This window comes from Acomys russatus, chromosome 20 (genome assembly GCF_903995435.1).
Source record: "Acomys russatus chromosome 20, mAcoRus1.1, whole genome shotgun sequence".
Taxonomy (NCBI): Eukaryota; Metazoa; Chordata; class Mammalia; order Rodentia; family Muridae; genus Acomys; species Acomys russatus.
In genome coordinates, this window is record NC_067156.1 from 63059390 (window position 1) to 63083196 (window position 23807).

The 23807-nt window shown below is 47.8% G+C and overlaps 1 protein-coding gene across 4 annotated transcripts in view; it reads left to right on the forward strand.

Annotated features, from left to right (window-relative positions):
* Positions 1 to 23807, forward strand: part of St8sia5 (ST8 alpha-N-acetyl-neuraminide alpha-2,8-sialyltransferase 5) — a 59913-nt gene that overhangs the window by 24255 nt on the left and 11851 nt on the right. For all 4 annotated transcript variants that reach the window (XM_051163693.1, XM_051163695.1, XM_051163694.1 and 1 more), the window contains one exon: positions 15825 to 15917. In XM_051163693.1, the coding sequence (XP_051019650.1) occupies positions 15825 to 15917 (93 nt within the window). The remainder of the gene's footprint in view (positions 1 to 15824; positions 15918 to 23807) is intronic.

Sequence of the window (23807 nt, forward strand, 5' to 3'; positions counted from 1 at the left end):
ATTTGCAACCCCCAGGGAGGACTTAAAAAGGACAGATGTCAAATATGTCATCCCAGTTAACAGCTTTGAATCTGGAACTTAGACTATCTTTGTGGTATTATTCACCTACTGAATTATTCAGTGCTTGCCATATCTCACTCTCTATAGTTGTGTGGTATGTGGAAGTGTGGTGCAGCCTGTTTATTATTCTCAGGGATGGAAAGGGAGTCGGGAGGAGCCACATATAGCCAGAAGATGGAGAGGAGTACACCAGCAACCAAGTCTAGAGAGGAGAAAAACTCCAAACAGAAACACAGAGAAAATCCTGCCTGGTGATGTTCATCGAGGCTGTGGTCAGATCTAGTTAGACACACCAGGAGACACACACCAGGAGACACACACCAGGAGACACACACCAGGCTGGTCTGGGAAGTGTATATTGTACAATATACATCAACATTCAGCTTTATGAAGTTCAAGTCAGGTCTGTGAAGTGTTGCCCAGCAAGCATCCTTAAGGGATTGCTTCAATGCTCAGAATGGAGTAACTGTTAACTGACGAACATTCAGTGAGTGTTTAGACCAACCAGGGGAAGCTTTCAACACAGGTCCTGTGTTCAGATTATGAGGTCACATTTCCATCTCTTCAGCCAGGGAGCGATTGCGAGCTCTTTTATGGTCCTCAGTGCACAGGGGTGGGGTGGGGGATGACGGGTGAGGAGGAGGCGGGACCTGCAGTAGCAGAGGTTCAACACGTGGGGACAGCATAAGAAGACAGGTTAAGGGGGGGAATAGAGGCTAATGGTAAGAAAGCAAACTCCAGTTTCTCTGTCTCCAGACCTGCCCTCTGGATTCAACCTTGCCATCTCCTGATGCTGTCTGTAAAAAGTTAGCCCTTCCCAGATTGGAACTACCAAAGATTTTTTTTTTTTTTTTTGGGAAGAGCAGACAGATGGGTAGCTTGAGGGTCTTTGGATCCTGGATTGAGAAGAGACTGAAAAGTGGGGAGGAGTGTGTAGCAGGGAAGAGTTGGTGAAGGTGGGCTAAATATGCCTGTGGTAACTCACTGAGAAACCCTTCCAAATACCCCCATGTCTGTGGGCACATATGGCACTTGTGGGTGGTGGGGACAGAGTCCTTGTCTTTTTTGGTGAGCTGGATGCTCCTCTGACCTGATCTGTCTGTCTGCCTACTCAGCCGCTGCTCTGGGAATGTAGCTGTCTCTTTGGTGGGTTTTCCCACTCTGTCTTGCAGCGTGGGCAACATTGCTTCCATGTCCTCATGCCATCCCAGGTAAAGACTCCACCCGCTCCCCAGGCACATGGTGCTGAGGGCAGCTAAGGTAGGAGACCCTCCCCCTCCAGTCTAGCGCCACAGCACAAGGACTTCGTGAAGCACTGTGACTGTTCTCTACTGTACACGATGCTCCTGTCAGCCTGCCAGTAGGCCCCCCCCCCCCACTATCATCTCCTCCTTGGGTCTCTCTGATAGCCCAGCACACCTAGCTGGCTTCCATTAATTCTGTAAAATAACACGTGTCCTGGAGGCAGGCTCTACCATTGGACACACAGAATTCCCTGAAAACTGCACATATATGCTTCTGAATTGTCTCAGATACCCCCGATCCTAAAAAGCTTTTCACCATGGAGGTTTGGGACCTATGCATGTGTCTTGGGGGACCTCTGGACCCTCGATCCCTCATGGAGGTTGCTTGGCCCTCCAGTCTAACGGAAGGACCAGAAGAAGAAATGCAAGCTGGTCCAAGAAAGACTTCCTGAGGCTAAAGCACAGTTGGTCTGACTGCCACCACCAAGCTGCCTGTGACTAGACACTGCTTTCCCTGGCTTAGTAGCTTCAAGACTGGAGAATGGAGGGTGGCCTCCGCCACAGCAGACAAGAGAAGCCTAGATCAGAGGTATGAGAGAACCAATTGAATGTCAGGGGCCAAGGTTGTGATCTGCTGCGCGCGCGCATGTGTTCCTAGCAAGTCCTGTAGCATGTAGGAGTGAACTTGTCATATGGGGTGGAAGGAACTTGACTGAATTCAGTTCTGTACTTTATTATGCGACTTGCTCCCTAATTGTTCCAAAACAATGTATAATTAGGCACTAAACTGTGGGATGCTGGTGGCAAGCGCCCTGGGAGCTTAGTGAGAAAGTCAGAGGCGCTGCCCAGAGTGGATGAGACTGGGCTTGAGTCCGGAAGACCCTCCCTTCAGCCTGCCATCACTGCGGCGTGGTTGTATGCCAGACATTTGTTTGCTGAGCACAATCTATGAATTACTGCGGGTAATTCTCACCCTTACACCTTTGCATTGGGCACTATTACTCTCTCATGTTTCAGGTGAGGGGACTGAGTCACCTCCAGGAGGCATGTGGTGGAGGGGCAGCTGTAGCCACAGCTCTGGTGGGAGGTGGGAGGTGAATTCTTCATCTGGGCTGGGGGTGGGTCACCCATGACGGGGAGTGCTGCCTACGTGACCATCTATCTATTCCTGCTCTTGACTGTTGGGCCAAAATAAAAAGGTCGCATGGATTTAAGTAGACCGCCTCCCCAGGGGAAAACATGCAGAGAGGCAGTCTACTTAAACCAGGCTCCTTCACTCCCTCGCCCCTCCCATCTCCTTCCCCACTTTTGTGTTCTGTTCTCCCCCACTTCTCAGAAGGGGAATTTTCCATGAGCCCCTGACCTCTGAGCTTAGCATTTTCCTGATTGTTATAGAAGATGTCTGTCTCTGTCTGCACCTGGGGGTTCTGTATTTCAGACAATCCCGCTTCCAAGGTGGAACTTCAGGAACAGCAGTAGGGCTGAACACTGGACAGCCAGTCCCCCTGATAGCCTGGCCCACATGTGTGCCCTTACATTCTGCCTGCTGTAAGAGTGCCTGCCCCTCGGGGAAACTTGGGGGTGCAGGCTGGCTGAGTGTGAAGTTTTCTGGTGAATTTTCACTTCTTTAGAAAAGCAAAGTGGGCACGAAAAGAGAGACAGGACTCTTGGGAAGCATCCAGTGAGAAGAATTTGGAGAGCCAGCTTTGGCAGGGTGCGCTTGGCTGGGTGCTGGGGAAACACGCAAAGCAAAGCAAATATGGTATCTTTCCCCTCTCGTCCCACACACCTGACGTCGGCCTCCCACAGCCTGATAGTATCTGGCTCCAGGCAGATGCTGGTGGAAGTGGGGGCTGCACTGGGAGGTGACGCGCTATGGGCTGACAGCCTCTGAGTTTTGGGGATCATAACTGAACCTCAGTAGAGTCTCCTAGGCACTCCTGAGTTCACTCTTATGAACTTTCTGCGCCTCTGTTTCTTCTCCTGCAAACTGGGGAGAATTTTGTTCAACTGTTCAGTCCATAAGGAGGAGGTCAGTCACATGCTTGAGAGCAGGCCCAAACGCTCCACACAGATATGGTTGTCACAGCTTGCTTTGTCTCATTCAGGCATTGCTGAGCCTCCCTGAATAGATATTCTTGGAGGGCCTGATCCCAGCTTTGCCCCTAACCCAGGCCATTATCTCGGAGAGATGACCCCCCCCCACATATTTGGGGCATGTCTCCATGAAACTGAAGGAAGGCCTGAGTGGACCCTCTAGCTCCACTAGCTTTTGATTGGCTTAATTTTGAAGGCCATGGAGCCAAGCAGTACATTACCAGTCTCCCACTGGCTTTGCTGTAGCTGATGCCTCTGGCATGCGGGTCTTGTTGGTACTGGACTTGAAGATTGCTTTTGTCAAAGCGACCAGCTCTCAACTGCAGCCCATACAGGTACTTGGTGGGTGATGTCTTGGTGCCAGAGAGCCAAAACACCACCCACAGATCATGGCATACCAGTGTTTCCTAAACATCCCTTCTGTGCAGGGCCAGGAAGCTGGACTACACAAGTGCAGATTACTGCTCATTTCGCCTCTGGTTACCTCTCTCCACACCTCAGCCCACCCTGCTTCATCCCACAAGTATCTCTACACCCCACAAGCTGAACGCTTGTTCCCCTATCTTCATAACCCATAACCACCTTGTGAATAAATTCTGTTATAAAACTCACAATTCCAGGGATTATCCTATCTTGGACCAGGCAATACAGGGCTAGCTCAGTAGCAGCTCTGTCTGATGAACCGTCTCTCCACCACACCAGCTGGCTCCCAGGCACCCTCTCCCCTATGCCCAACACTCTCCTCTCCTCCCTCGTAGTTTGGCTCTTCTTGCATGCTCTGCTGTCTCTAAGAACCAGGACTTGGCTAAGGTAGGAGGACAGAAATAATGGAGAATGGAAAGGAAGGAAAGAAGGCTGGGCTTGGACCAGGAAGTCAATGTCTACTTGATAATCAAATCAGGCCACTGCAAGTGCCCCCGCTCCCAATTCAAAGCTATACATTTACCTAGAAGCTCCATGTGGCCTTGATTGTCCTGTATTCTCCTTGTTTGATGGACACCAAGATTGTCATTGGATAGTAAGTGATGGGGGGTGGGGGTGGTCCCAGCAAGAACTGGCCAGCTGTGACCCAGCTAAATACTGGTTGCACATCTGCTGTGTCTCTCCCTGTGTTCACTGTCTGGAGAGGCCTTCACTGACCCACTTGTCTCCTTAGCTGTGTTGTATCTGTAGCACTCATCTTTAATTGTCACTATGCTGAGAAGCTCCATGAGGGAAGGGGCATTGCCTGGCTATTTGATCTTTCCAGGGATGAAATAGCCTGGCACACAGTGGAGGCTCAGCAAACCTCCACTGGGTGGAAGAGGTGAGCCATCCCCACCAATGGAGGGCACAGGCAGGCCATGAGGAATCATAGGTAGGGTCATGCCCAGGGGATGTTGCTACAAGGAAGGGGTTGGCAGGAAGGTGGCTTGGAGATGCTGGCCGGGTAGGCCTCTGGTGGAGGTAAATAGGAAGACACACAGGAGAAGAGCAACCCAGACCCAGAGTCAGATGCCAGTGAAACAGGCAGAACAAATTACAGCCTGTGCTGCGCTGGGGACCAGGGCCACTATGGAGGCAGAGATTTGAGGGGAGATAGAGGAAAAGGAGGTGACTCTGGTCCAGATCTGGGCTTAGCTCTAGGAGATGGTGGCCAAAGCCCAGGATAGTCCATGACATACTGAACAGCCAGGGCAAAGCTGGGCCTTACCAGGAGTGCTTCCAGGGTTCTCTGAGCTGGCTTGGAAAAGGCCACCTTGCAGCCATGTGCTGGCAACCAGATCAAGGCCCCGCAGCTGGGAAAGGGAGGACGAAGTCTCTGAGTTTGGTACCCAGACCCCAGCCAATGGCAGTAATGACAGTCCTGACTGTGTGGAGTAGTGTAGTAGAACAGGCCAGCCACAGGAACATCAAGAGCTACTTCCAGAACAGCAAACCTGTAAGCTTTCCTTTACTTCGTTCATTAACTTATTATTTCTTATTTTGCCATATTGGGGGTTGAATGTAGGGCTTTGCCTGTTAGGCAACCACTCAGCCATCAAACTATATTCATAGCCTTCTTCTTGTTCTTGTCCTTGTCCTTGTTCTTATTGTTCTTGTTCTTCTTCTTGTTCTTCTTCTTGTTCTTCTTCTTCTTGTTCTTCTTGTTCTTGTTCTTGTTCTTGTTCTTGTTCTTGTTCTTCTTCTTCTTCTTTTTTCTTCTCTTCTTCTTTTCTTCTTCTTCTTCTTCTTCTTCTCTTCTTCTTCGTCTTTTCTTCTTCTTCTTCTTCTTCTCTTCTTCTCTTTCTTCTTCTTCTTCTTCTTCTTCTTCTTCTTCTTCTTCTTCTTCTTCTTCTTCTTCTTCTTCTTCTTCTTCTTCTTCTTTAAATCTTAATTAAAAAAGATTTTGACATAGAATATTTCTAGGTTTCCCAGGCTGGCCTTGAAGTGACTCTGTAGCCCTTGTAGGCCTTGAACTTGTGTCTCTCCAGCTTCAGCCTCCCTGGCCGCCGGGTTTGTAAGTCTGTGCCACCAGGTCCACATCACCAGGCCTACTGTTTTCAAGCCTTTGGACCTTTTTATTTCCGTGATTCCTGCCACAGGGAAATCACACTCCAGAGAGAGCAGGTTAAGTCAAAGATTGCCGATTGGACATGGAGGGCCCCTGCAACTCCTCTTCCTGGCAGTCACATGGCCTTTGGTGGCTGGCAGTAGGGAGCCTTGCGTCCCTCTGCACCTCTCTGGGGAGATACAGGCCTGGTACTTGTCAGTCTGCAACTCCCTGGCTGCTTTCTGCACGTTTGCTGATGGGGCGTGTGCTGGCTCCAGACAGCAGCTGTTCTTACGCTGGAAATAGCTCGGATGTTGTTGAAGGGCTGTCGCCTTTGGGAGAGAAGGGGGTTGCTTACCGACACAGCCTCCAGGGAGCCAGGGCTCTGGGAGGTGGGAGAAGGGAGTGCACTGAAGTGATGAAGACCCTGGGCTCTGGGCACCCAGAAGCCTGAGGTTTCTCTTCTGCTGTAATTACTAGCCGGATGACCTTGGGCAAATGGGGTTGCTGATTGCAGCCTGAATTTCAAGCGAGTCTCATTGGGTTGTTAATAGAATTAAATGAGATGGATTAAGGGTCTAGGAGGCTGTTTTCCCACAGCTTGGCAGGATGAGAATCAGGTGGGGCCGAAACTGAGCCCAGTCTCACTCCCGTAGGCCATGTTGCTGGCATGTGGCTTAGTTAATGGGTTTAGAGGACTTTCTAATTTATTTATTTATTTATTTATTTATTTATTTATTTATTTATTTATTGCACAGAGGTGGGCATGGACATGGAAGCCAGTCTACAGTTTTCTTAAAATACCCCAGACATAAGAGGACAAAAAAGGGTCCAAACTGATAGGCTGTGACAGCTGTGTTCTTAAATGGCACAGGAAACCTCCCCGGGGCTTCTGGGTTCTTAGATACCACTAGCGTCTGCAGCTGGGTGGAGAGTGATTGGAAAGAGAATGCAGTGGCCCCCATCCCACACGAACCAGTGGTTACTTGGGCCTGGAGTTTTGTGACTACCCTGACACCCTGGGAAGAGGATGCAGACCTGGACAGACTAAAGATACTGAGCAGGGGAGTTCCTAAAGAAGGGGTTGGTTGGAGCAGATTAGTGGTCCAGTGTGGACTCTCACCCGGCCTGCTCCAACATGCTGAGAGGGGCCTCATCTCACAGCACTAAAGCCCTGATACGGCTGAGAGAAGGAAAGCTGCACCCAGCCAACCAGGACCCTTCAACCCTTCATCTGTCTTCTCATAGTGGAAGTTGTCACCTGCTGACCAGGCGGTTGGAGCTGACCAGACCAGCCCCCTCCATAAGGTACCTGAGGGCACAATGGCAGAGACAGGATGGATACAGCCTAAAGCCAGCCTCCGCTTGCCTCTGGAAGTCAAATGGCAGAGGAACTAGGTTTCTGATACAGCTCCTAAGTTATTTATACCTGTAGATGCTGACTGTGGTGCCAGGTCCCTCTCCTTTGAGCTGACCAGAGATAGTCTTTCCAGAATGGAAAGAAGAGCTGGTGACTTGCTTGCTTACAAAGCCTGGGGAGTTTGAGAAGGCGGCGTGGGGGAGGGGAGATGCTTTGGTCAGATTCCTCATGTGCAAGCTAAGCTGGGGGTATTTATAGGGAGGTCTGTAACTTATAAGCAAAGAACATTTATCAGCAATTTTCAATATTAAAGAATCATAACTCCCCGACAGGACAACACAGAAAAGGCATTTTTAAAACTATCTCCATTCCTTGATGCTGAGAAGTCCTCACCACAGGCCATCCCTTCCCTAGGCACTGTCACATACATATATAATTCTTCCTGCAGGTCACAGTGTGCTCCTTGCATGTTGCACCTCTCACTCTCATGTCGGCTTCTTCCCTAACACAAAAGTATGTGCTTTCTGTGGCTTTAAAGTGCACCCAGTTTGCACATCTTCCTCCAGGCTTCCTCTCACAGGCAGAATCTTGGGGTTCCCAGTGTGGCAATGATCCTTGGAATTTGTGTCATCAAATGCATCATCAGTAGAGACCAGGCTGGAATAGTGCATCCCTAAAAGCAGAGGCCAGCAAGGGTGGGAGAAAGAAGCAAGAATTGTTAATTTCCTTTTCCTGACAGCAAAATTGAGGTTTCAGCTACAGTCATGGAGTGGTTTGGGTGGCGGGGCCGAGGGTGTTTCAGGCGCCTAGGATTTGTGTTAATTAGTGGTAAGATATAAACATACAAATGCCTGGCACGAGGGAAGGTCTTTTATACTCACAATTTCTAGAGACAAGGGCACAGCCCGCTGCACTGCGGCCAGTTAGGAGGCAGACAATGCATGGTGGCAGTGTGGACAAGTGGCCAACAGGGCAGAAACTGGCAAGGTAGGGTTTCCAGGTTTGGAATGGGCTTGCTTCTGTGATGTAGGGGCTGAGGTAGTCTATACCTGACCCTAGAGTGATGACACAGGGTGTGGTATCTGGGTGAGGAAAGAGTCTGATAATGGTTCTGCTTTGGTTGTGTGGCATGGCAAAGACAGTCCTAGGCTAGTCTGGCATGGCCTCTCGGAACCATGAGGGCGTAGTTCCTATAGGGTGGGCAGGACCCAGGGTTCAAGGCTTCCTGGCTGGCCTGGAACTCACAGAGATCAGCCTCCCTCTGCCTTTCATGTGCTAGGATCAAAGGTGTGTGTCACCACACCCAGCACAGTCTTCACGCTTGAGGTGCTTAGCCGAGGAAGGGTGATCAAGGACATCCAACACCCAGGCAGGACTTGGCACAGGCCGTAGCCATCAGCAGGAGGAGGAAGGAGGTTTAGTGAGCTCAGCAGAAGGCAGCATCACCAGAGCAGATGGTGGGGAAACGTCTGCGTTATTCATCCCTGACTCAGCTCTGCTCTCAAGCAGCTGAGCGCAGAGAAGCAAGTGTCACACTCCCTGGGCCTCCTTGTGGTATCTGCTGGCAGCAGGTACCCTTCAGTGGCAGGGCAGTGGGGCTGGGGAGCACGTCTTACACTTCCTGTGTGCTATGCTTTCCTGGAAATGTCAACAGCGTCATGGGGGCTAAGAAGTGATGTGGTGACCGGCTCTAAAATGGCTAACTTGATCCATTCATGCTAGTGACGCAGAGCACATAGACCAAGGTGCTTACAAACAATGAAATGTATTTCTAGAGATTTGACTGGCAGTCCAAATTTCAAGGAAAGTGCTACGTCCTGGCTCATAGACAGTGCCTTCTTCCCATATTCTCATGTGGTAGAGGTGACAACACCTCAGTCCCATTTTATAAAGGCTCAACCTTATAAATATACAGTCTTTTAAATCCTATGCTAAAAGTCCAGAGCAGTGGTTTTCAACCTGTGGATCGTGACCTCTTTGTGGGGGGGTCACATATCAGATATTTACATTATGATTACATAAGAGTTGCAAAATTACACTTATGAAGTAGCAGTGACTTACCTACCTTATAAATATAGGACTCACGTCCTAATCCCATCATCTCAAGGTTTGGGATTTCAATTGTGGATGCTGGGGGGCTGCAGACACTCAGGCAAAAGCACGGGCTAACAAGGGATGTGAGCCCACTTCTGAAACCCTCCCAACTTAAGAGCCGCTAGACACACGACACAAGACTGTTCAGAATAGTTCAGTTGCCTGTCTGAGTGATGCTGGGATTCAGGAGAAAGGAGGACCAAATAAAGGCTGGAGGACAAAAGGAAGGATGCTTGGGTGGAGGAGAGGGGAGGCTGGAAGATGTTGCCTTAGTTCAAACCAGGAGAGAAAAGAGACATAGAGAGAGGAAGTGACCCAGACAGCTTGTAGACACTGGAGGTACATCTTCAAGTCTCCAGCCCCCCAAAGACTCTAGACCAGTGGTCCTCAACCTTCCTAATGCTGTGATCCTTTAATAAAGCTTCTCGTGTTGTTGTGACCCCCAACCATAAAATTATTTCATTGCTACTTCATCACTGTAATTTTCCTACTATTATGAATCATAATTTAAATATCTAATATGCAGGATATCTGACCCCCCCCCCATGTGCCCCAAGTCTCAGCAGTGAGAACCACTGCTCTAGATTTTTAATTATCTTGGCAACATTTGTATCTGCAGATTTTACTAGCAGTCTAGGATCATGACTACTTAGCCTGCGGTTTCATTGGCTTTAGTGACACCTGAAGGGACTGATTGCAAATGAGACTGCTTGTGACAAGACAGCAGATCTTATTTTCCCCATGTGACTGGAAAACTACATGAGTTAGAGCCAAGGTCATAGGCTTGTGTGGTGGCCCCAAGTTGACCTCTTGTTCTTAGTTGGAGGGAACAGAATGCTTGTCAGCCAGTTAAAGGAGACAGGGATTTGTTGAGGGCACTCCTAGTTCAGAATCTTTGAGAAAAAGATGAAAGAGTGGATGAGTGTGTTAATCAGGGTTCTCTGCTGGAACAAGGAAACATATAATGAATATAGTGAAAGAATGAATATATAGATAATATTAAAGGGTGTTTATTAGAGTGGATTGCAAACTGTGATCCAGCTACTCCAACAATGGACAGTTTGAGAGTCCTGTAGTTGTTTAGTCCACGAGGCTGGATGCCTCATCTGCTCCGCAGTGTACGTTGGAATCATGAAGAAGTAGACTCTAATGCCCGCGAAGGACTGGACTGCCCATGGGAGCGAGGGCAAGCAGGCACAGATCAAAAGTCCCCTTCTTCCACATCATTTATACACACCATGTCCTAGTTAGGGTTACTATGGCTATGATGAAACACCATGACCAAAAGGAAATGGTTTATTTGGCTTACACTTTCAAACTTCAGTCCATCACTGGAGAAAGTCTGGGCAGGAATTCAAGCAGGGATGGACTCTGGAGGCAAAGAACTGATAGAGAGACCATGGAGGCGGGGTCCTGCTTACTGGCTTGCTCCTTTTCATTACAGATCCATGTAAGAGTGACTACTAATAACTATAGCAGGAATTTCAGACCCACTAGCAGTATAAATAATGACACTGAAGTTTTTAAATATTTTAAAGCTTTTACCTAGGGCAGTCTCCCAGATAGCTCTCTAGCGTAACCCCACTAATCCTGGCACTGTGTCCTGCCATGCAGCCAGCTTTACCTCTCTGCTCCACTCTGGTCCATCCACCTCCACATGTCTGCTGGCACATTTCCCACACTTCTTCTCTGAGCATCTCTCTCTCTCTCTCTCTCTCTCTCTCTCTCTCTCTCTCTCTCTCTCTCTCTCTCTCTCTCTCAAGTTCCACTCTTCACTTCCTGTATAGCTATTGGCCATCAGATCTTTATTACAACAATAGGCAAGTGAGGAAAGATGAATATTTTTTAAAAAAATACATAAGATTGGTGATGGGCCACAGAAATAACACTACCAAGATCTGGCTAGTAATTAGCTCTCTGCTGGTTTAGCAACCAACAATTGACTATACAGAGACACGCCTACGCACAACATACCCAAACAAATAACCATACAACACAATCAATACCAAGCTGCCTTGAAATCTCTTCTGTTACTTCCATTAATCCCAAACTCTTCACTTTAGCTTCAGGCAAATATTTTTTGGACAAGGGCAAAAAGAAGCCACATTCCTCTCCAAAATATCATGAGAACAGTTTCTAGGCCATTTTTATTCTCCTCTGAGCTCTCCTGAGCCCAGCCATCATAATCTACATCTCTCTCAGCAGTACTGCTTTCCATGCTCTGACTAGAATGACCTTGTCAGCCCCACTTAAAGTGTTCGACCATAGTTCCCAAATCTTCCATATTCCTACAACAAACAGCATGGTCTGGCCTGTCACAGCAACACCCACTCTTAGTACCAACTTCTGTCTTAGTCACTGTTCTATTGCTGTGAAGAAAGTTCATGATCAGGGCAGATCTGATAAAAGAAAGCATTTAATTGGGTTTAATCCATTATCATTAAGGTGGGGAGCATGGCGACACTCAGGCAGATACTGGACCAGAGAGAGAGAGAGAGAGAGAGAGAGAGAGAGAGAGAGAGAGAGAGAGAGAGAGAGAGAGAGAGAGAGAGAGAGAGAGAGAGAGAGAGAGAGAGAGAGAGAGAGAGAGAGAGAGAGAGAGAAGGGGGAGACGCTTTGGGCTTGGCATGGGTTTTTAAAACCTCAAAGCCCACCCCCAGTGACACACTTTCTTCAACAAGTCCATACCTCTTAATCCTTCTAATTCTTTTAAATAGTATCATTCTCAAGTGACTAAGCATCCAAATATGGGGCCATTCTTACTCAAACCACCCCATTCTACTCCAATACAATATGTACATTTTGAGGAGATATGGGCACCAGGGGGTGTAATGGAGCTAAGTCCAGTGTTCAAGGAGATAAAAGGTTTAAGGAAAAGCTTAATGCTAAATGGAATAAAGGGAGTAGCAGCCTCAGAGCGAGACCTCGCCAGCTAAGCTTCCAACTTGTGAAAAGGAAAGAAAAGCTTGAGCAGGAAGGAAGCAACCAACAACAGAAAGCTGATGTGAATGTAATTGAAGGAAGTGGCTGAGTTCCAGTTCCTTTAAACAGCAGAACTTGTCGGCTTCAGTCATGTGGTTCTGGCTTTTGAGTCACGGATACAAGGAAGGGCTTGTAGAATCTCCTTCCATGGCTAAGGAAAGCCATCAAAGCCAGGTGTGTGTCAGGGATGTCCCTGTATGGAGGTCTGGAGAGTCCATTTTGTGAGGCTATGGGACACCCTCTGAGGAGAGCTGCAGATTGGGTGTAGAACCAGCCAGGGAAGAGACATGGAATTGAAGATTTGAAGAGCACTTTAACATCAGACATGGAGATGCAGAATTTGGAGTTTGCCTTGCTGGTTTTAGGTATTGCTTCATTCCAATATTTCCTCACTATATATTTTCTCCTTTTTGGAATGGTAATGTATATCCCATGCCATTGTGTGATGGAAGTATGTGATCTGCTTTTTTATTTTGAGATTACTGTGAGTCTCTAAAGAAACTTTGAACTTGTAATCAATGTTGAGACTGTGTTATACTCCAGAGTCTTTTGAAATTAGACTGAGCGCATATTTTGCAGTATGATTTGTATACAAGCCTATGAGGGCCAGGGAGTGGAATGTCGTGGTTTGAATAAGAATGGCTCCCAAAGAATAGCAAACTAGAAGGATCCAGAGGGTCCTAGAAACCTACAAGCAGAACATTATGATAGGTAGATTTGGGCCCAGGGGTCCCGCTCAAACTAAGGCACCAGCCAAGGACAATACAGGCAGTAAACTTTAAACCCCTACCCAGATCTAGCCAATGGTCAGACATTCTCCACAGTTGAGTGGAGAATGGGGTATGACTTCCACACATACTCTGGTGCCTCATATTTGACCATGTCCCTTGGAGGGGGAGACCTGGTGGCACTCAGAGGAAGGACAGCAGGTTGCCAAGAAGAGACTTGATACCCTATGAGCATATACAGGGGTAGGTAATCCCCTTCAGGAACAGTCATAGGGGAGGGGAATAAGGAGAAAATGGGAGGGAGGGAAGAATGGGAGGACACAAGGGATGGGATAACCATTGAGATGTAACAAGAATAAATTAATAAAAAATTAAAAAAAATAAAATTATTAAAAAAAAAAAAGAATGGCTCCCATGGGCTCATATATTTGAATGCTTAGTCACTAGGGAGTGGCACTATTTGAAAGGATTAGAAGGATTAGGAGGGTTAGGAGGTGTGGCCTTGTTGAAGGAAGTATGTTACTGGGGATGGGCTTCGAGGTTTCAAAAGCCCATGGCAAGCCCAGAGTGTCTCTCTCTCTCTCTCTCTCTCTCTCTCTCTCTCTCTCTCTCTCTCTCTCTCTCTCTCTCTCTCTCTTTCTCTCTCTTCTCTCTCTCTGCTTATGGATCAAGATGTAGCTCTCGGCTCCTGCCCCAGTACCTGCCTGCATGCTACCAGGCTCCCCACCATAATGATAATGACTAAACCTCTGAACGTGTTAGCAAGCCCCTAATTAAGTGCATTCTTTTGTAAGAGCTGCCTTGGTCGTGGTGTCTCTTCATAGGAATATAACAGTGACAAAGACATACTGGAAGGTGTGGTCCAGATTAAAGATGGATTTTCCTGACTCAAAAGATCCAGATTAAAAGTGGATTTTATGGCCTCAAATGATTTATTTTATAAAAATCTTTCACAGGTATACCCAGTCACTTGGATTTTAATTAATTTCAGATGTAATCAAGCTGACAACAAAAAGTAGTCATCACACTGAGTAATGGGGTGCAAGCTGCTATCTGTGATGCAATCATGAAGTTGCTGCCATGACTGGACAATGTCTGCCCCATGTTCCTTTTTATGCTTCTCAAGGAACAGCTTGGAATCAATCTCTTGAGAATGTTTCTGATTGGTTGAACCTAAATTGTTTCCAGTCTCAAAGAAGTCTGGGAAATGTAGTCTTTAGCATGTTTTTGTAGTGCAGACTAGAAAGAAATAACAAAGACACAATCTATACATTTGATATGCTCACCATTTGGAAAGGCCATAAAGACAGAGACAGATTATGATAATATATTATTTGTCCTAATTAAGGCATAGTGTATAGAGCCCAGGGGTAGGGGCCACATGAGAGTTTCCAAAGGTGTAAGCCTTTTACCTAGGTTCTGAAGTTGAGTTTGCTTAATGAGAGAGACAGAGAAAGGACTTCAGAAACAAGAGGGAAAAGTAGAGGGAGGGTGAGTTTGATATCACAGAGCTCCCCAATTCTTAGTACCTAATTCGTCTATGATAAAGATATGGAGAGAGTTGATTTTGGAAATAGGAGACAATTCATTATATAGAGCTTTCTTTTTAAAAAAAAATTTATTAGTTTATTCAAATTACAACTCAATTGTTATCCCATTACTTGTATCCTCCTGTTCCTTCCTCCCTCCTGCTTTCACCCTATTCCCCTCCCCTAGGTCTATGACCGAGGGGGACCTCCTCCCCCTCTATATGGTCACAGGCTATCAAGTCTCATCTTGGTAGCCTGCTTATTCTTTTATATAGAGCTTTCTTTTCTTTCTTTTTTTCTTTCTTTCTTTGGACCTTGTGCTTGTTAGGCAAGCATTCACTGAGCTACCCCTCCAGCCAATGTTTTATGGTTTTTAAATCTATGCATGTCTGTAGCATCAGCTTAGCAATGTGGTAACTACCATCATGGTCAGGAAGGTGCTGGGACATGCTCCAAGAATGCCTGTGTTCCCAGCTCGGGCTCTGTGACAGCCCTAGGTTCCTCTTTCACTCTGGTTCTTAAGGGTTAATTGCCAAGAGACCACTGACCCCACAGCTAGTGTGGCAGGCCCTACAGTCTTCCTGATCGAAGCTGCCGTGGGATCCAACAATTCTGGCTCTATATGCCCCAGCTGCAGAACCACCTTGGAAGTGGGAGAGGCTGTGAAGAAAGGATCACCTGGCTCCCGCCCAGGGAGCTGACTCCTTATTCCAGGGCTGTGGGCATACCAGCTGTTCTGGCCGGCAGATGGGACAAGAGCAACCATGTCTCAGAGACAACACTGCAGGAACACAGAGCACCAAGGAAGCAGATGGGAACGGGAATGGAAAAATCTGTGAAAGTCTCAAGTGTGCCCATGCCTGTGTCATAGGACACTGTCCTGAGACGAAAGGCAAAAGGGGCAGGAAAGGATGGGACAGCTCGCTGCCTGCCTCCCAGATTTGGCTGTGGGTGCTGCCGATCTCCAGCTCCGTCTGATCAAGTGCAGAGAACCCTCCTGATCTCCTCTTTCACAGCCACTCTTCTGCAATGAAAACCATACCTGCCTTCCAATGTTGGGCTTTGGTCCCATACATGTTGATTGTGCGGTGGGGCTGCTCCTACTTGGTCCTGTGATGGGTGGGTTGGCTTGCTTTATTTGTTGGACTAGGAACCTTGACAGGTCTTAGATAACCTGGCCTGCTTCTCTGTGTAACCTCTGTCCCTGTTGGTTCTCAGGTACTTTGAATTTTACAAGGGGCCTTTAGAGTTTAACTCCACAAGATGCCTGGAGCTGAGGCAGGAGATCCTGGAGGTGAAGGTGCTGTCCATGTGAGTGGGGCTGGGACCGGGGTGGGTGGAGGTTGCATGTGGAGGTGGGATGGGGTGGGCAGACTCTAGAATCGAAGGGAACAGGAAACACAAGGCAGATCTCAGCAGACCTTGTAGACTGAAAGTTAGATCTCCCACTGGCATGAAAAGCCCCCAGAAGACACTAAATGGGACGGTCGATATGAGCCCTTGAGGCAGGAAAGTCCCTGCTGGGTCCTGGCTCCAAGGGAACAAAGCAGGTCAGCATGTGAGGGGGAAATGGAAGCTGTGGCATCAGAGGTCACGGGGCACCCGTGGAACCCTGTGGACAGGATTCCAGGCAGTGCGCACCAGTGTGGTCTAATAGATGTTCTGCAATGTGTCCAAGGAGTTATGTGAGAAAGCCTACCCCGACCCTAGCTGCGAGCTAAATTCAGAAGCTGAAGGCCTCTGCTTCTCCTTGCTCAGGATTAAGACATTTGAGGCTTTTGCATGTTTGACTCAGATCCCGGAGAACCCTTGTTGGCAGTGTTTTCTCAGAGTTTTCAAAGGAAAAACAGCCAATCTTTAAATTAGAAAACATAATTTCTTCAAGGTCTGGACAGAAAATGCCGAGGAAGCACATCAGCTGGCTGTCTTCTGTATGTTGTAGTGATCCCTACATCAGTTTTCTGAGGCCACCATCACAAAATTCCATTAGCAAGCCATTTAACTTTTCTCTTTTCCCATTTTTTTGGGGTGTGTGTAAATGTGTATCTTTGTGTTTGTGTGTACATGTGTGTGTAAATGTGTGTTTTTGTGTAAGTGTGTATATGTGTTTGCACACGTGTGTGTGAGTGTATGTGTTTGTGCACATGTGTATGACTGTGTATGTGTGCTTGTGTATATGTGTGTATGTGTTTGTGTGCATGTGTATGTGTGTGTGAATATGTATGTGTTTGTGCATGTGTGTATATGGTGAATGTGTGCTTGTGTATATATGTGTGTGCGCGCGCACATGTGTGTCTGTGTGTGCACATGTGCGCGCGCACGTGTGCATTTGGGGACTAGACATTGATGTCAAGAATCATCCTTCATGGCTCTTTCATCTTATTCACTGAGGCAGGATTCCTAGTCAAATCCACAGTTCAATGATGTGGCTAGTCTTGCTAGCCAGCTTGCTCTAGGGTCTTATCTTTCCGCGGCTGGAATTGTAGGCAGGCCACCATGCCTACCCAGAATTTTAAGTGAGAACTCCAGGACTCATGCTTGCACGCCAAGTGCTCATACCAACAAGCCTTCTCTTCAGCCCAGAGGAGTCATTTGTTTCCTCCTTGTCCAGAGGCAGGAAGACCAAGAGCAGATGTCATGGGGCCTCCCCTCTTGGCTTGCCTATGGCCATCTTTCACTGCATTGTCATACAGCTGTCCCTTGGTCCATGTCTTCTGTCCTATGCTCTTCTTATGAGAACGCCAGTCATATTGGGCTAGGGCCCGTCCCTGTGGCTTCATTTTCTCCTAGCTCTTACTTTAAAGAACCCCTTCTCCAAACGTAATCACACTGTGGTTAGGACATCCATGTACGAATGTTGAGGAGACAGGATTCGGCCAGTAAGAGTTCCCATTACAGCCCAGATGAGAAATTACTAAGACACTTTGATTTGAACCTACAAACACTGTGGGGAGTGAAGAGCAACCTCAGACATCACTGTGCCTGTGATGGCCCTGTCCCTGGTCAGGGACTCTTTGGTGGTGTTTGGGTCTTTCCACAGTTGGTGTCAGTTCTCATACATCTTTAGGATGCTTTGTCTCCGTCCTCAGGAGGGATTCCTGGGATGACCAGCAGCAATCCAGGTGGTAGCCTCAGGCTTAGTCAGGCTTGCATAGACTGTCTGGGGACTTGAGTTGGGCAAGTATAGATAGGAGTAAGGGCAAGACTGGGCCATTCACTGGGCATCAGTTGTGCTAGTCTGTGGAGTGTCAGGGAACAGCAAGCTCCGTGCCTCCCTTCCTGAATTCCCAAACTGGGAGATTTTAGCGAGCTCAGAGGGTGGCTTCTGTCCAGGTAGCCCTGAGATTATCCATCTTTTCTGTGCCCCAGCCTAGTCCCATGATGTAGATCACAGCAAGACTGGCCTGAATAACAGGGAAGAGGTCAAATCCCGTCTGTGGATGGTGACAGATGGGTGGATGTGCACACGTCCCTTCGGGCACACAGAGTGTCAGCTGGTATTTTGTCTGAGTACACAACGAGATGTGTGATTCCCGTAGGAGCAATTTTGATCCAAAATTTCTCAAATCAACGATAAAAATCAGTCAGCCAGAAACCGCCCACACGGAAAGCGCCCTGCTTCCTGACAGTGTCAGAGATACGACAAATTACTCTGCGATTATTTGTCATGGAAATGTCCATTGCTGATTCTTGTTCAACTGATTTGATTCTAGCCATTTGAGTGTCTGTTTTTAAAGGTAAACCTTCAGTGGCTGCCCATGTCCACACCCACATGGGGTCTTGTTTGAGAAGTCCTGTGCCAGCCTCTGGCTTACTTCTCTACCCTTCTGGAGCTGGACTTGGTGCAGAATTCAGTAACGAGGCCAAACAGAGCAGCTTGGAGGCATGGCCACCAGCAAGAAGTGGCACTTTCTAGACTGGGAGTTCTTCGTGCCTCTCAAAGCTCAGGTACAGAATAGCTGTAAGAGGTCTGTCTATGTCCTCTACCAGGCTGGGGCTCATCGAAGCCAGGTCCTAAGGTTGGGTATCTTAGAGTTAGACATGGACTCAAGATACACTTGTACAATGAACAAGTGGGCGGGGAAAGTGGATGGGGTTGGGGTGCAAACAGAGTGGGCAAGCATAATAGGCCCTGGAAGATAAGGAGGAGCCAGAGAGGGCAGTGAGGCTATCACTGGTGATGAGGTAAATCACAAAAGCTTGTAGTACTACAGACCCAGAGCCTGCCGTAGCCTTCTCTCCCTGTCTCCATTCCTTTGGGCGCTCAGCCACTCCTTCTGGTAAGCACCACGGTCCCTCTCAGGAGCATGTGCGTGCTGTTGCAGGTTTCTCCACAGACCTTCTCCTTCGGTAGGCGAGGACTCCACCTGCCTCCTTCTCTCAGGCCCAACTTCCTTATCACAGTTCCCCCAGTTTAAGGGTGCCGTGGTTTGGGTGTGGTTTGCACCCAAGGGTTCTTATGCTAGAGGTTTGAGGTGGCAGGACTTTAAGAAGTGGGAATTAGAGGGAGCCAACTAGGTCATTGGGGCCATCACTCTTAGAAGAGATTAAAGATGGCCACACAGGCTAGATTGCAGGGCTGGGGAGGTGGCTCAGCTGGTAAAGCCACACAAGCACGCATGCCTAGTTAGATGCCCAGCACACACACACAAACGTGAGGTGTGGACGTGTGCAACTGTAACCCCAGGATTGGAGGGGCAGGGCCGAGAGATCCCTGGAACTCCCCTGGCTGGGTAGTCTAGCTGAATTGTTGAGTGTCAGGTCCAGTGATAGACTCTGTCTTCAAAACTAAGGTGGAGTGTGACTGAGGAAGGCACAGGACACTGGCTTCTGGTCTCTACACAAATATGCCTGTGCATCTGAATGTGTGTGTGTAGGCACACAGATACACACACACACACACACACACACACATGGATGTACACATACATGGGGGTGGGGGTGGGTTTAGGTTGCTATAAACGATTAACCCTGACACCTAATGATCTTAAGCTTTCTGCCACACCCTGCGGCAGCTTCTGACACCCTTGCCAGGGGCTGAACTGATGGCACCATCTGATCTGGAGCTTTCAGTTTTAAAATCTTAGCAAAATAGACCTTTTTCCTTTGTAAGTGCCCAGCCTCAGGTGTTTTGTTTTACTAATGGCTACACTGCTTAGTCCTAGCTCTTCTGTGGATGGGTTACATAAATAAATTGTTTTTTCTGTCAACTACAGACAGTGTCTATAGACCCTGCACCACAAAAGATGAGGCTGTTAGCATTACCTCTGCCTTTTATGGTGGGAATAACCTGTTTAGAACCCAGAGCTGACTCCAGTGTTGTTCTTCTTACTCCTGTCTGTCTTCAAGTCGAGTCTCAGATGCAGTAGATGAGAGGGAAGGGTTTGGGGCCTTTCATGCCTAAATGATCTCTGTCTCTGTCTCTCTCTGTGTCTCTGTCTCTGCCTCTCTGCCTCTTCTGTCTCTCTCCCTCCCTCCCCCTCCCTCCCCCTCCCTCCCCCACTCTCTTTCTCTGGGTGTTGGTGTAGATGTTGGGCATCTTCTTCAATTGTTTCCCCACCTGTGTCTTTTGGAGACAAGGCCTCTGTGTACCTTTTAATTTTGTCATTTTTCTTTTTGCTTCTCCATCCTGGTAAAGTTCCCCAGTGTCATCTCCCAGCTCTTCTGATGCACTCTGCCTCACAGCTTCTGCACTGTTCTTACTTGGTGGTTTATCTTGTTCTGTCTCCTCCACGGAGATTCAATTACCCCTGGTTTCATGTTCATATTCAGACAGAAAGCGATTAGAAGCTGGTAGTTCTGCCTCTGAAGATGTTTGAAATGGTGCAGAATGCACCACAGGCTTTAGAAAGGAATGATTGGTCTGATTTCCCACTTCATCTGACATCTGCAGGGTGTGCATTGGACTGGATGGTTTTGGTTTTTTTCTTTTGTTTTCTCTTAAGTCCCGGCGGTGACAACCGGGGTGGGGACATGGGGGGGGTGTTCTACCCCAAGACCTCATGCAGGGTGGGTGGTGTGTACTCTAACTCCGAACTCCAGTCCCAGCCTTGATGGCTCGTGGTCATTTACTGGTTCTCATTTTTAGGCCTGTGCCTCTGCCCACTGCTCCTGGTTTTAGAATTTTTAGACTTTGTCATCCTGTTCTTGACTCAGCCCCTCCTCTTTCCATGGGCCTGTAAAGAGTTCTCTTCCACAGAGACTGTCACTATGTTTATCCTAGCAAGTTTGAACAATTTGTTTCTCTTCTGGAATGTTAGTGAAGCCATGAGAGAAAGAAGAGACAGTCTGGGTCAGCCCTTCGTCTTGAAGGAGAAGGTGGCTCTGCATCTATCTGCACAGCAACCTCCAGTGCTTTTTATACATGCAACTCCATTTCTTGTCTCCAACAACCTTTGAGATGGGCAGAGAGCGCAGACAAAGCAGCTGAGTGTCCCAAGAGATTAGATGACTTTCCTAGGTCACATTGTGTGTTGGGGATAGAGCCAGGATTTAAGGCTGTGTGTCTAGCCCTGACCTTGGATGTGACAAGGGCATGGGAGATACCCAGAATAAGGTCGGGATACTGGGAACAGTCAAGCGTTGGGGCCCTGGCCTGGAGCATTGGCAATGATGCATCTCTCTGAAGAGTTTGTGTCAGTAGTCAATCCTGGGTGTGGGGGTTGAATTGCAGGGAGGTAAGGGGAGAGGAGCAGTGATGGGCCAGGATACTGCTGTGTGATGGCATCTGTTTTCTGATGTCCTGTGGGCTGAGGGGGGAGGGTGGGGCTGCTGCAGGAGACTTGGGAAAGCTGCAAGGAAGGCTTGCCTTCAACAGGAGGTGAGAGCTCCTTTCTCTGACTGCCAAGCACGCTCCTGTCGCAGGGCCTTCGTACTCAGTCTGAGCTACACTTTCCCTCAGATAGTAGTGTGGCTCACATCTACATTATTTCAGCATCCTGTGCGAGGCTTCCCTCCTCGAGAAAGCTTCCGACCAACCATGTGGCAGCCACTTCCCTAGTCTTTTATTTTTCTTCCACTTCCAGACAAGGCAGTCTATTCTTCTTTCCAATATGTCTTCCTTGTTGCTCTGGGATCTCCACACACGTAGGGAGATGCAGTGTTTGCTACTATATTTCCACATCTGGCGGTGTAGAGATGCTCAGTAAGTAGAGTTGATTTAAACCCCGATTCATCAAGGAAATGAATAGTCTGTTGTTACACTCAGCAAATCCCTTCCAGATGCTTGCTGTATCTCAGCACTGAGTTAGTGAGCAGCTCAGGCTGATTTCTGACCTGTGGTATTTCTCACTTAGGGGGAAAGGTCAGGGGTGAGGCATGGGAACATGTAGGCTTACCACAAGCTATAGGGGCTGGGAGGGAGCCTAGTCAAAGCGGTTGCAAAATAACAGCAACCTATGCCCACTTCATGTGTGTCACGCATCTGTCCAGACTGTTATTATGTCATCTTTATTTAATAATTTAAAAAAATCTATGAGGGGCTGTAGAGATGGCTCAGTGGTTAAGAACACTGGCTGCTCTTGCAGGGAAACTGAGTTCAGTTCCCAGCATCCACGTTGGAGGTTTCTAACTGTCCCTAATGCTAGTTCCAAGAATTCTAACGCCCTCTTCTGGCCATGCCAGCACATGGTGTGCATACACATATGTAACAGAACACTTGTACACATAAAATAAAATAAGTTAAATCTAAAAAACCAATTGTAGCTCATTTCATGGACGAGAAAATAGAGAGAACAGAGAGTTAATGCCTGGGGCACCGTCACCTGGCTAGGAAGTGTCTGGAGTGCACCTGAGACCAGATTCCTTTGATTCTATCATCTGTTTGTCCTGCACTTACCCCTTCCTCCACCTGCCATGTGTCCTCCCTGTAGGCAACAATTGGCCTTGTTTGGGGACAACTGTTCCCAGTTCCTATTAGACGAAGAAATGAACCTCAATATAACGAGCCTATTTTTTGTTTGTTTGTTTGTTTGTTTTGACCATAGTTAAGCGAGTTGGCACCTTTTCTAGAATCACCGGCCCCACTGCAAAGCTGGGGGAGGTTTTGAACTCTCCTTCATATGTGCACAGGGGTAGATGAACAAGGACTTCTGTGAGTTCCTAAAGGTCCCCAGCCTGGACATTGAGCATCTGCCTATTGCCTGGCCTTGGCTGTGAACTGCATCCAACCGAGCAAGGGAAGCCCTGGTCCTGCCTGTGATCGAAGCTTACTCTGTCCTGTATTCTCAGTGCTCATGGGATTCCAGGCTGATAAGCTACTTGGTGAAAATGAGGCTCCCATAATCCAATATTTCTGGAAAGTGATGCGTGGAAAATAAAGAACACAGAAGACCTTATGAAAGGAACGGAGAGATCTCAGAGTGAAAGAAAAGTATTAGACTTTAAATCAGCTTTCCCAAACACATGTGGCCATAAGTATATTTGGGTCTGAAAATAATATAAAATTGCGTGGGAAAGTCTCATTTTTATAGTCACCTCACGTGGCATCATATTGTGCTAGAGTTTCATGGAACCCATTTTGGGAAGCAGGCCGCCCTGTATATGTCTTTCTCTTGTTTGATCCACCTCTGTGTGCCCACCCACTAAGGATAACACCACGTGGAAATATAAGGAATGGCAGCCATCTGATGGTAATAAGAAGAATCTCTTAGGAGGTGACAAGGGTTAGGTGACATATTAAATGATCCGAGAAGTCTCAGAGTATACATGCTTCCACGGGCACTCAGGGGTGACTTTGCTCCCTTTCCTGCGAGTGACTGGGAACATCCTGGTGCAGAGATGCTTAAAGCCAGCTAGGGTTAGGGTTAGGGTTAGGGTTAGGGTTAGGGTTAGGGTTAGGGTTAGGGTTAGGGTTAGGGTTAGGGTCTTATTTCCATATAGACTGTGATTTCAGAGAGAATGGCGATAGCCTCTGAGGGGAAGCACATAGGAAAGATGGACTTGCCTGAGGTGAAAGTACTTATGTAAATATGGTGTGACTGACAGTAAGAAGGTAGACTTTTTGTGTGTGCGTTCATGCGTGCGTGCATGTGTGTGTGTGTTGAAGTTTTTGTTGTTGTTTTTTTGATACAGGGTCCCACTTTTTGGTGCAGGCTGGCCTCAAACTCACTGTACATCTCAGGCTGGCTCTGAATGCACAAACTTCCTGCCTCTGTCTCCCAAGTGTTGGGATTTGAGATGTGCACTGCCACAGCTGGACAT